Here is a 14,249-nt window from a genome sequence, read left to right on the forward strand (position 1 = left end):
GTGTATGGAATTTGAGCTAATATGAGTATAGGAATCACCATTTTGTGTGGTATTCTGTAAGGTTAATTTGTCAAGAGGACTAGCTAAATTGAGCATGAAAGGTTGACAATACACTTACTCAGTGGTGCATCTCTCGTGACTCTTAAGTCATAATGACATGCTAAGTTCTGATTCTAGAAGAATGGAGTGTATTGTTCTTTCATAGTCTTATTTTTATTTCCAGTGTTAAGCTGTTTACAAATAAAGATGCCTGTTTGGTAGCCTCGTTGGTTTTTGGTTTTTTGTTTTGTTTTGTTTAAAATAAAAAGAAGCTTGTGCTTCCAATAAACACTGGTGTTATGTTTTTGTTTTATTTTTATTTGTTTTGTTTTTCCTGTGACAGCCCAAACTATATTGTATTAAGTTCATTAGGACTTACATCTCATACGTGTATTTTTGTTTCCTCACCTCTAGGCACAGACCCCACAGGCTCCTCGGACACTGGGTCCATCACCTCCTGTCCCATCATCCACTCCAACACCAACAGCCCCTATTGCCACTCTGAACCAGCCTCCACCACTTCTTCGTCCAACACTGCCTGCTGCCCCCGCTCTTCACCGGCAGCCTCCTCCACTCCAGCAGCAGGCTCGGTTCATCCAGCCCCGGCCAACTTTAAATCAGCCTCCACCACCTCTTATTCGCCCTGCTAATTCTATGCCACCCCGTCTAAACCCAAGACCAGTGTTGTCCACGGTTGGTGGTCAACAGCCACCATCACTTATTGGAATTCAGACAGATTCACAGTCCTCACTGCACTAAAAATTAAACTGGACAGACCTGCAGTAACTTTTCACCCCATCATTATACCAATGCTCATCTGACTGATGAAAAAAGAGGAAAGAATAATCATTTCTAGATACTGAGGCTGCGAACTAGTTCTGTGGCAGTGGACTAGCATAAGTGGATGTCTAAGAAATTTTTCAGTCCACTAGACTAAAATGTCACACAACAAAAAGCCTCCAGTTAGCCTCCTTTCTAGAGTATATGTTCAGCAATGTTGATCTCATAAAAGGAAAAAAAAAAGATTTAAGTATTCTATATACCAACTTTTTGTTTTGTTTTTACTGTATTTATTTTATCGAGGTTCTTTATATTCCTGCCTCTTCATAGTCAAGGCTCTTAGTACAGGAATATTGACTTAGGAATTGTGAAAACTCCTTAAGTTTCTTAAGTTAAGGATGTTCGGCTTTTTTCTTTAATTTAATTTTTTAAAAACCATTTTCCTATGTTAGGAGTGCAAGAATAGCCAGCATTTCCGATTTTGACATATGTTCATTTTATGCATATTTAAGAAATTATAGCTGCATATCCCTTCTTTCAAAAATGTTGCTTTTTTTTTAAAGGAATTTTAATATGTTCCTTTAAAAGAAAGCAATTTAATCAATTGCAAAGCAATTATATAAAACCACAAAGAATGTACTGAACCTACTAACCCTTTAACATACAGTTTAGGGTCCTAGTGCAGAGTCCTTGTTTAAAGGTCATTGACTCATCATCTATCAGTAATGAGAGGATTGGAAGAATAATTTTGCATACAAATGAGGACTTAATTTGTTGAAATATAATCTCTTTAAGTTCCTTGAAAATGGAGTTGGTTTTTTTTTTTTTGTTTCTAAATGCTATCTGCTTTTAACTAGTAGTTGCCTACATCTGGGGACTTCAGAGAAGAATTATATTTTGTTAGTTATGTAGACACAGTGGTTATGGAAGCATTTATTTACAGTACCCTTTTTGTGTTTGGTTTCTGAACTTAAAATTGCCCTTATACTTAATAATATGGTCTGCATTTAATATGAAAAGTGTTTTCTTGATAAATCTCTATTGTACTATTTGGATACATTTGTGTATTCCTTGCAGCCAACCTGTATTCGTGGGATTGGTTTAGGGTTAAATCATCAACATTATTTCAAAAATAAATTTAAGAATTTGTTCTGTGTTATCTAAAGATGTATCAGTATATTGTCACAATTGTGCTGTTAACTAAAAATGCTGAGACCCCTTTTTATAGAAAAACAAAACGACATCAAGTCTTCTTAATTCAACCCATAATCATTAAGTACTTACAAAGAATATTTTACAAGTGATAGTATTTCAACAATGTGTAATTAATATTTTTGATACAATGATTTCATATTGGAATCATTATTTGTGCAAAGGGACAGATCACTTAGATTGCTATACTAGTGGACATAGGCTAAATGTTTGCACATTCACATTCTTATCACGTGTAGAATACTTCACAAAATAGTCAACATAAGGCCCTAATTTATGTTTTGAAAGATCATGTGTTCCCAAAATATTCCCTATCGTTGGCTCCACAACCTTAAAGTGCTATAGATTTAAATTCATTGATTAGTTTTAATTTTTCATTTTAGACCACTTATTTCCATAAATACCCTACGTACTGGCATATCTGAAACTCTTTTTCCAGGTTAGGTTCTTTTCTTTCTCATTGAATCATCTTAAATAGTTCTTGGACCTGAATTTAGCTGATTTAAAATTCTTAACATTCAACAATTTATACTTATTTTTTCCTTAAAAGCCACAGGGGACAGTTATGTATCTTAAAATATCTAAAGCATTTTTTTAAAGCACTTAGATTGTCTTATGTATGTGCATACTATACCTTTACAGCGTTTATTGTCTTGTCTCTTGTCAGTAGACCTTCAGTACACAATAGGTGGGATATGTCAGTCAAGTTGGTCAACACTAGCATCTGTCCAGCTGTTCAGTATATTGTGATTCATTAAAAAATCTGTTCTATCCCAGACATGGGCCAAGGTGCTGTATCTGAGGGATGTGCTGTAATTTGATTTACATGCATTAGAGCACACAGTAGAAAAACCTTAGCTTCATTAGTAATATGACACATGTATATAGTGAGATGTCTTTATTGTGTGCTTTGCATATTTTGTAAATATTTTGCACGTCATTATTTTTCTTTTTTGTTTAAGCAGTGTTTGGCCTGGAAGAGTGATATGCTTGCTGCTTAATCAAAGGATTAAAGATTTAAAGATGTCTATGTCTTCTATTTTTATATAATTTCATGTCCTATGAGGAATTTAGTACCTCTTCACTGTGAAATTTGAAATAATGATTTTTATAAAAGCAAAACTAGAAATCTTTTAATGACAATTTTCATTAATTTCAGGGTTATCATTTTTGAAAAATCTACACCAAAGTGTTTTTTTAAAATTACATAACTAAAAATAAATCACACTGTGGATACGTCTTATAAAACTAATGGAAAAAATGTTTTTCTATATGATATAATTCTAGTGTAATATGGATGAGGTAAGGGTAAGTTATGATCAAAACTTGTTCTTAATAAGCTTGCAATTGAGTAAAATAGATTATAAAATAAAGGTGAAATAATATGAAATTTTGTCTTAATGTAGGCCTACATTCTTTTTAGGAATGGATGTAGAGAGCAAGCCAAGAACATGACTATCATTTTTAAGAATATTAAAAATTGCAAGTACAGTCATGTCCCTTAACAATGGGGATAGGGGTTAGGCGATTTTGTTGTGCTGTGAATCAGATTGTACTTGTACAAACATAGGTGGCAAAGGCTACTACACACCTAGGCTATATGGTATAGCTTTTGCTCCTAGGCAACAGTCCTATGCTATACAGTAATATACTGTACTGTATGTACTGTAGTAATGTATATAGGCAGTTATAACAGTGGTAATATCTGTGTATCTAAACATAGAAAAGTTATAGTAAAAATACTATATATATTTATTTATTTTTTGAGACAGGTTCTTAACTCTGTCGCACAGGCTGGAGTGCAGTGGTGCGATCTTGGGTCAGCAACCTTTGCCTCCCAGGCTCAAGCGATTCTCCTATCTCAGCCTCCCGAGTAGCTGGGATTACAGGTGCCCACCACCACACCTGGCTAAGTTTTTTATTTTTTAGTAGAGATGGGGTTCCACCATGTTGGCCAGACTGATCTTGAAGTCCTGATCTCAGGTGATCCACCTGTCTTGGCCTCCCAAAGTGCTGGGATGACAGGTGTGAGTCACCGTGCCCTGCTGATGTTATAATTTTAAAAAACACCAGTGTATTTGCGGTCACTGACTGAAGTGTCGTGTGGTGCATGACTGTACTTGGGCTAAAGTACCTAGTTTAGTTATTAAGTATGTTGTATTAATTTTATGTTCCCTCCTGTTATCAAAAGGTTATGAATATTAATAACTGCTAACTAGTTAACACTGGGGTGTCAGGATCTCCTCAAAAAGAAGAATAATCTGACTTAGAACTCTAAACAGAATCTATCTCTCTCTTTGTGCATGCCCAAAATAAATGACAAATACATTCTTATTAGAGGACACACAAGAAAAATGTTTTTAAATTTAGCCATTCATTATAGATTATATCGTTTATAAGAAAATGATAGAATAAATGAATACAGAAAGAACCCAAGAATCAAGTTCGAGAAACCATTCCATATTAGAAAATGCCTACAAGAAACTTTTGACATCTGATGTATGGTAGTACCTAAACTTTTCTTCTAGGAAAAAGTAGGTCATATATAACTCCCCACAACTTACTACTTTGTCATAACTACCTTAGGGAAAGAATGTTCTGCAGCAGTATATTAGCGACAATGGAGTTTGAGAATTAAACATGACAAGGAATGCTCCTAGATGTGTGAGTTTGTGTCTAAAGGGCCATGTGGCTTTATCTGCCCGTTTTTGCTCTCCTAAGTCCTACAGAGCTAAGGGAGAAACAGTGAAGATCAGAAGTTAATATTGGGGGAGATGTTTGCCAATTGTCATTACTAGGTTTAAAGTAGACAACTGTTAATAAAGGGAACAGGTCTTTACAATGCAGTAATTTAAACTTCAGAATCCTAAAGCAGGAATCTGGGTGAGCAGGGTCTCTAAGGAAAAAATGCTGGTGATGTGAAGTGGAGGGATCTAAGAACAGTCTTCACAATGTAAATGACATCAAAGTTGATGTCTCAGAATGCTTCATATTTTTCCTTCCTTTGGACTATTTTAAGAAAGGTGAAATTTTTATTCTGTACAATTTAATCTTACTTGTAAGGTACAGTTACCAATAACTAAGAAGATGCTGAATAATACCACAACACAAAGTATCTCTTGGATCTGTCTAGTTTACTACCCAGAACAGCTTTCTTATTTGACAAGATTTGGCTTGAAGAGGCCTTTAATCCAAAGACCATTTTTGTTGATATCCTACCCCTTCATCTTTTCCAAAAGAGTGAAAACAATCAGAATCATTGAGGGGTTGTGGCCTATGTATGCAAAATGGTTGCCCACCAACCTTTAATATGATGAGTTTTCCAACTTGCAACAAGTTAAGTTCTGTGAGCCTCATTTTCCTCATTTGGGGAGGAATATATAAACTGGGGCATACAGTACCTGCCCAATGTATGTTAGAGGTTTTTACATGTCTACTTATACCATACCCTTCTTAATAAGGGAAATGTATTTTGACTTTTTTTTTTTTTTTTGGACAGAGTCTCGCTCTGTCACCCAGTCTGGAGTGCAATGGTGCAATCTCAGCTCATTTTTTTTTTTATTATTAAAGTGCAGTGCAAAAAGATTAATTTCAGTTCAAGATGACAGACTGGACATAGTCTTTTACTTTTCTTTCCCATAATCTCCCCCACCAGTCTTACTGAAATGACAAGAAATAGAAAAACCAAAATAACCCTTAGCAGTGCTAGGAAGCCAGAGGAGGAGCTACCAGCAGATGGGAGTAAATTTATGACAAAAGCCCACAGAATTAAGGAACCTCTAATGTGACAAAGAGCTGAAGCCAGCCTTTTGCTAACAGCCAGCAAAGAACTCAGGCCTTCAGTTGGACAACCTGCCAGGAACTGAATCCTGCCAACAACGATGTGCACTTGAAAATGGATCCTTCCCCAGTTAGGTCTTGAGATGACTAGAACCCAGCTAACACCTTGATTGCAGCCTATGATTAAAGTAGAAGCATCCAGATTCCTTACAGAAACTCTGAGTTAATGTGTGTTTGAGCTGCTAAGTTTTGGCAGTGGTTTGTTTTGCAGCAACAGAAAACTAATACAATGGATAAATATATACCGTGTTAACACTAATCAAAAGAAAGTTGGAGTGACTGTATTAATGTCAGAAAAAGATTTCAAAGCAAAGACTGTCATCAGGGTTAAAGATGGTCATTTAATAATGATAAAGGTGGGCAGTTCATCAAGAGGATTCCTGATAAAACTGCAAGAAGAAATACACAAATTCACCATTATAGTCAGAGATTTCAACACCATCTCTCAATAACTGATAGAATGTGGAAGCCAAAAATTAGAGTATAGAAGACTTGAATAACACACCTTTACCTAACTGAAATGTGGGATCATTCTACCCAACAGCAGAACAAACATTCTTTTCATGTGCACATGACATTTTTCTCAATATCAGCACTACTGACATTTTAGGTTAGATAATTCTTTGTTGTGCATTTAGAACGTTGAACAGAATCCTCAGCCTCTACCCACCAGATACCAGTAGAACCCACCTCCCCAGTCTGACAATCGAAAATGTCTCCAGACATTGTCAAATGTCCCATAAGGAGCAAAATCACCTCCAGTCGAGAATCATTGCAATATATCATATTAATAAAGGAAAAAAGCCATATGATTATGTTGATAGACACAGAAAAGATATTTGACAAAATCTAACACCTATTCATGATTAAAACTTAGAAAACTAGGAATATAACGAAACTTCCTCAGCCTGATAAGAGCATCTACAAGGAGCCTACAGTTAACATCACACTTAATTGAATGCTTCCCCTCAGGATGGGAATCAATGCAAGGATGTCTGCACTCACAACTCTATTCAGTGTTTACTGGAGGTTATAGCCAGTGCAATAGGCAAGAAAAAAGTATACAGATTGGAAAGGAAAAACTAAAATTGTTTTTATGTGCAGATGACATGAAATTGCATGTAAAAAATTGCAAGAAACCTGCAGGAACTAGAATAGTAGTTTTTGCAAGTAGCAAGCTTAAGAAAATCAGAGGATACAAGATCAATGTAAAATCAATTGTATTTTCATATAATGGCAATAACTGATCTGAGAATGGAATTAAAATTTTATTCATGATAGTATCAAAAAGAAAAAAAATACTTAGGAATAAACAAAAATGTGCAAGACTTGTCCACCAAAAACTATACTGCTGAGAGAAATAAGACCTAAATAACTGTTCATGGATTGGAAGACTTGATATTGTTAAAATGGCATTTCTCCTCAAATTGATTTATAGATTCAATCTAATTCTTATAAAAATCCTAGCAGGCTTATTTTGCACAGACTGACAAACTAATTTTGAAATTTATATGGTGATGCAAAGGACCTAGACCAGGGGCCAGTAAACTTTTTCTATAAACAGCCAAATAGTAAATATGTTAGGCTTTGTGGTCCACAAACTGTTGCAACTCCTAACCTCTGCCATTTTAGTTCAAAAACAGCTAGAGAAAATATACAAATGAACAGACATAGCTATGTGTCAATAAAACTTTATTTACAAAAACAGGCAGCAACTCCTTAAAATAGACAAAACAATTTTGAAGAAGAACAAAATTGGGTGATTGGAACTAACTAATTTCCATATTTGTTATAAAGATGCAATAATCCAAGATTGTGATATTGGTATAATGATGGACATACAGATCAATGGAACAAAATAAAGAGCCCAGAAATAGACTCACACATATGTGATCAACTAATTTTCAATGAAAGTGTCAGTGTAATTCAATGGCAGAAATGATAGAATATCTGCATGCAAAAAAAAAACCTCCAATAAACCTTGATCTTTACCTTACATCATACATAAAAATAAACATAAGATGGAACACAGACCTAAATATAAGAACAAAAACGGCCGAGCACGGCGGCTCACACCTGTGATCCCAGCACTTTGGAAGCCCGAGGCGGGAGGATCACCTCAGGTTGGAAGTTTGAGACCAGCCTGGCCAATATGGTGAAACCCTGTCTCTACTAAAAATACAAAAATTAGCCAGGTGTGTGGCGCATGCCTGTAATCCCAGGTACTCGGGAGGCTGAGGCAGGAGAATGACTTGAACCCAGGATGTGGAGGCTGCAGTGAGCTGAGATCGTGCCACTGTACTCCAGCCTGGGTGAGGCAGGGTAAGACTCTGTCTCAAAAAACAAAACAACTATAACTTTCTAGGAAAAAACACAAGAAAATATATCACTGAAGCATGATCCATAAAAGAAAAAAATTGATAAATTGTATTTCATCAAAATTACAAATGTTACTTTTCAAAAGACACAAGAAAATGAAAAGGTTAGCCATTGGCCAGGAGAAAATATTTGCAAAACATAAGTCTGATCAAAGATTTGTATCCAGAATATACAATGAACTCTTACAATTCAAATATAAAAGCTCTTTCAAATCAATAATAGAACAAAAAGAGGGGGGTGGTGGAAGATTTGGATACACATTTGCTGAAGAAGATATGCAAATGGAAAATAAGTACATAAAAAGATGATCACATCATTAGTCATAAAGGAAATGCAAAGTAAAACCACAATGAGCTACCTGTAACACCCACTAGAATAGCTAATATTAAAAAAAACTGACAATAGCAAGTGTTGTCAGGGATGTGAAGAAACTGGAACCCTCTTACACGGATGGTAGAAATGTAATATGATACAACTACTTTGGAAACCTATTTGGCAACATCTAAAAGACTAAATGTACACTTAAAATACAACCCATTAATTTTACTCCTAGGCATCTACCTAAAGAGAAATGAAAATTTATGTGCACACAAAAACTTCTATTCAAATGTTCACAGCAGCATTATTTATAATTGTAAAAACTAGAAATAATACAAATGTCTATCACTTGGGGAATAAACAAAATGGTCTATCAATACAATTTTTTCTATTATGGATCATGCTTTGATAATATATTTTCATGTTTTTTTCCTAGAAATTTATAGTTTTGTTCTTATATTTAGATCTTATGCTCCATCTGGTTAATTTTTATTCATGGTATGAGGTAGTCAACAATAAGAAATAAAACACTATTGACTTATGCACCAACATGGATCAATCACAAAAGTATTTTCCTACTTGACACAAAATGCTACATATTTATTCACATTAATTTTCTTTTTTTTTTTTTTTAGATGGAGTTTCGCTCTTGTTGCCCAGGCTGGAGCGCAATGGTGCGATCTTGGCTCACCACAACCTCTACCTCCTGGGTTCAAGTGATTCTCCTGCCTCAGGCCTCCGGAGTAGCTGGGATTACGGATGCCTGCCATCATGCCCAGCTAATTTTTTTGTATTTTTAGTAAAGAAGGGGTTTCACCATTTTGGCCAGGCTGGTCTTGAACTCCTGACCTTGTGATCCACCTGCCTTGACCTCCCAAAGTGCTGGAATTACAGGCGTGAGCCATGGCGCCTGGCCTTATTCATATTAATTTTCAAAAAAATGCAAAGCTATGGAGACAAGGAGATCTCTTGCTTGAGGCCAGGGCTCGGGGTGTGGACTGACTGCAAATGGACACAGAGGGCGAGGGATTTGTTCTAAAATTTCATTGTGGTTATGGCTGCACAACTGTATACATTTACTAAAATCCATCAATTGGGTGAATTTTATATTATTAAAAGTACATCAGTAAAGTTGTTTAAACAAGGAAGAAGAAGTATGGAACTGGAAGGGCTGTACAAAAGCTGTATCACAATGAGAAGCCCTAATTTGTGCCAACAGAAAGTAGCATGAGATTTCTGAGGATAGAAGTGGAAAGGTCATGCAATACTGAGAAGTGATTAGAGTCAAAGACCCTTGAACTTTGTGTTTTTTCCCAGGATGGGCCCTTCCTGAGCTTATGCCTTTCTTTCTAATACTTCTGTCCTGTTTTCTGTGACATGGAAGATGTGACTAACCAGGGTTCCAAGATCATTGCTTGAAATCTCAGCATATAGAGTAAGCACTATTCTCAAAAATAAATACCACATAAATGGTCTTCCTTGTTACCAACCTATTACAAAATGCAAGACCAAACTGTGCCAATCAAACGTATTATCTTACTTCATGATTCCTAAGGCTAAATAATAACTTTTAAATCTATATTGTAATGCCTTCTGGTGATTATGCAGAATTAATATGTTAAAATGTTTTCCTAGTAGTGATAGGAATTGCATGTGTGAATCTTATTAAAGAAACTGTCAAAGAGGACAGAATTCATACTTAGCCAGGTGTACAATGAAGACAGGAGGCCTAATTTAAAAACAATAAAAATCTCATTTCTCCAGCCAAGGCTGACCATCAGACAATCAAACCATGAATAGGAATAAGGAAGGGTGTGTTTATGTATCAAGCAGAGGATCCCCTGGAATAAATACATAATATATGGCCATAGGAACAGTACAGGTCTGCTTTTTTAGAGTGGTGCTGACCCTATAACACAGTAGATAACAATAGAGTAAAGCAAGGTAGAACAAAAAAAACATGTTTTTTTCTTAAGCTCCTGAGTTAAAGGTGCAGCTGCTGAATGCACATACATAGGCTCTTTTGCAAAGGGAGGCTTACAAAAAATTTACATTGGTCCCAAGAGAAGCTCCCTGCCCCATCCCAGTACTCCCTCCCTCTCTTCTTGTGGTGGTCAGTACACTGACAGGCAGAGCTGAGCTAAAGGTTATTTGATGGAAGCAAAGGAACCAGTCATTCATGTCTTGTCTCAATACAACACCTACTTAGTGAGCAAGCTGCGTGTTCTCTGTGCACAAGACCCTGAGATCTCCTTTTTGCCTGGAAGTGGTTTGCTGCTACAGTATATCACCCTTTCCATGTGTGGTTCTATTACAGACAAAGACTTTCCATTGTAACTTGCAATTGAGTCAAAGGTGCAATCTATGGCCCAAGGAGAGGATTTTCCCTCCTTATCTGATCTCACTGATCTCTAGGTGATGGGAAGTATGAACTTTCGCCCTGCTAACTAACTCACTACATTGATCAGTCTTATCACAGAGGAGCAGCCTGAGGAAGATAATGCATCCATCTACTATTCCAGTAGGCGGCGTCCTCACCTCTCCATCAGCACCATCTTTACATTGGCAGCCAGGGTTGCAGTCTCTCATCCTAATTTATACAGCAAATTAAACAGCTGAAATCCATGTCTTCGGGCATCTAGAGCAATATTACAGTGTCTAGAAGCAACAGATAAAGGGTTAGCCCTTTCCTTCTGCATAAAACTGTAGTGTAGAGTTCAGCCCTGGTCTTATTTTGTAACTGAATTTAGTTTGAAGGTTGGATTTTGTTCAATGTTAGATATAATGTTGAACTTAATGCTGAATATTTTCAAAACACTAAAAGTACTAAAATTTGTCTTTAAGTTGTTTTGTTTGAATTCACACCAATCATTTATTTGAGAGGTAGGGTGTAGTGGCTAGGAGTACCAGAACCAGACTTCCCAGAATTCAAATTCTGCCTCTCTCAAACTAATAATTTTGTGATTCTGGGCAAATTGCTCAATAGATAAGATTTTCCATCTATAAAATGGAGTTGATTATTAAATGAGTTAACATGAAAAAATACCGAGCACAGAAACTGGTATATAAAACTTAATAGGCCAGGCGCGGAGGCTCATGCCTGTAATCCTAGTAGTTTGGTAGGCCGAGGTGGGTGGATCACTTGGGATCAGGAATTTGGGATCAGCCTGGCCAACATGGCGAAACTCCATCTCTACTAAAAATACAAAAATTAGCTGGGGCGTGGTGGCGCACGCCTATAGTCCCAGCTACTCGGGAGGCTGAGGCAGGAGAATTGTTTAAACCCAGGAGGTAGAGGTTACAGTGAGCCAAGATCGTGCCACTGCACTCCAGCCTGGGTGACAGAGCGAGATTCCATCTCAAAAAAAAAAAAAAGAAAAAAACCCAAAAACCTTAATAAACGTTAGTTATCACTTGAAGGTATTTAATTTTTTTATATGTGCACTTACGTACATACAGGATTCAAATTCCACTTTATGATCAACAAGGAAATTGGGACTATGTTATTGACTTCTAATATCCATCTAAAATTCCTTTACCTTTCTACTTAGACTCAGCCCTCGAGTTATGCGGCCCCCATTTCCCACCACAATAAAGATCCACCTCTCTATCCCAGCTTCTATTCCATCATATTTAAGGCTTGCACGTAATTTTTGGAACAGTTGACTGCTTTATTCAGTTGGTGGGGAGAGGAGTAGGAGAGAGAAGCAAATCACAGTCAATGACAGGACTAGGGATTCTGAGCATACCTGCATGTATGCATACTGGACACTGATGTTCCAGCCAGTGAAAGGAGATATAACTTCTGAAATCATTATCAACTTTATTATGCTTGGAAGTAATGAGAAGAGAGGCAAGAAGCAGGCAATTGTAAGAGAAAGTGGGTGGGACGTAGTGGCTCGCACCTTTAATCCCAGTACTTTGGGAGGTCGAGGTGGGAGGATTGCTTAAACCCAGGAGTTTGAGACCAGCCTGGGCAACATAGTAAGTCTCCATCTCTTAAAAAAAAAAAAAAAAAAAAAGTAGCTAGGCGAGCTGGGCGTCGTGGTGTGTGCCTGTAGTCCCAGCTACTCTGGAGGCTGAAGCGGCAGAATTACTTGAGCCCAGGAGATCCAGCCTGCAGTGAGCTGTGATCATGCCACTGCACTCCAGCCTGGGTGACACAGTGAGAACCTCTCTCAAAAAATACACACACACACAAAGAGTGGGAAACTATAGTGTATGGCAGAACAGAGAGGAGAACTCGGGTTCACTAAGCACCTACTCTGTCAGGTGTACAGGAGTGCCATCTTATTTAATTCTCATGAGAAGATTATGAGACAGATCTAGAATACCGAAGCAACACCCACCAGTGCATCTCCCCCACAGAGCGGTTAATCTAACTCACCAACCAAAAAAGGTTTGGATCTGGATTTCTGGCTCTTTTGAGAAATAAGAGATCAGGTAACAATAGGCTGGCACTGGGTGGTGGCTGCTCCACTAGATCCTCCACATGCTCTTTAGTGCACCAGCGCCTCCCTCCTTTCTCCATGACCACAACCTCTGCCTCCCTCCTGTATGTTTCCTGCCCAGCTCCTGAGCACATCTTAGTTTTTGACTCCCAAGGTGTATATTATTCTCCCCTTTTATTGACGAGTACTGTAACTGAAACTCAGAACAGTCAAGTACTTTTCCCACGTTGGCCTAACTGAAAGTAAAGGATCTAGATAGAATTGGAATTTTGGTTCATTTCATTTATATAGAATGTATTGCCCTTTGAGAGAATATATTGTAAGAAAGAGCCCATATTTCAGTGTGCAGACCGCGCGCGGTGGCTCAGGCCTGTTGGGAGGGCGAAGAGGGCGGATCACAAGGTCAAGAGATGAGACCAGCCTGGCCAACATGGTGAAACCCCGTCTCTACCAAAAATACAAAAATTAGCCGGGCGTGGTGGCGCCTGCTTGTAATCCCAGCTACTCGGGAGGCTGAGGCAGAAGAATCGCTTGAACCTGGGAGACCGAGGTTGCAGTGAGCCGAGATCGCGCCACCGCACTCCAGCCTGGCGTCAGAGCGAGACTACGTCTCAAAAAGTAAAATGAAATAAAAAATAAATAAAATAAATAAAGAGAGAGAGAGAGAGACAGAGAGAGAGAGAGACCTGGATTCAAGTTCCAGTTGCAGAGCTTGCTGAGTGTGTCTCACCTTGGGTACGTCACTACACGTTGCTGCTCTGGCCCTCAGAGAGCTCATCTGTAAAATGGGGATGACCAGGCCTACTTCAGCAGCTTGTTTTGAGGACCACAGGAGATGCTTGGGAAGCCAACCCTTGACATAATGGGGAGCGCTACAACTCTCAGAGATTGGTAGTGTTAGGCCAACAGGCCAACAGCAAGAGGAGGGCTGGCAAATTTGTGCTACCCTGAAGGAAAGTCTGGGAAGGACTGATTTGAGCCAACTTTCAAGGCCTTGAGCAAATAGGTCAACACAGAAAAGGACTGGCTGAGCCTTATCGTGCCTGACGGAAGAGCAAGACGTCCACAATTGGAACGCACGTGAGGGAAATCAGATGACTAGACTTGTAGATACTAACGGTTCTGAAGCGGGTAGGTTAGCTTTCCAACCGCCTGGGTGACAGTCTCAGCCTCCGCCCGACCCCTTCCTGCGCGTCCGCTCTTCCCCCTGCGCCCGCCCGCGCCCCTCCG

General features: G+C 38.2%; 2 protein-coding genes across 2 annotated transcripts in view; both read left to right on the plus strand.

Annotated features, from left to right (window-relative positions):
- The window catches only part of RCOR3 (REST corepressor 3), a 59,244-nt gene extending 55,961 nt beyond the window's left edge, over window positions 1-3,283 (plus strand). The window contains exon 10 of the mRNA XM_011938736.1: window positions 454-3,283. Coding sequence (XP_011794126.1) covers window positions 454-798 — 345 coding nt within the window. The 3' untranslated portion in view covers window positions 799-3,283. The remainder of the gene's footprint in view (window positions 1-453) is intronic.
- Window positions 3,284-14,016: 10,733 nt separating this feature from the next.
- TRAF5 (TNF receptor-associated factor 5) overlaps window positions 14,017-14,249 on the plus strand; it is a 47,825-nt gene continuing 47,592 nt past the window's right edge. The window contains exon 1 of the mRNA XM_011938372.1: window positions 14,017-14,150. The gene's annotated coding sequence lies outside the window, so the exon portion shown is untranslated. The remainder of the gene's footprint in view (window positions 14,151-14,249) is intronic.

Source organism: Colobus angolensis, unplaced genomic scaffold, assembly GCF_000951035.1.
Source record: "Colobus angolensis palliatus isolate OR3802 unplaced genomic scaffold, Cang.pa_1.0 Scaffold100, whole genome shotgun sequence".
In the NCBI taxonomy this organism is placed as follows: Eukaryota; Metazoa; Chordata; class Mammalia; order Primates; family Cercopithecidae; genus Colobus; species Colobus angolensis.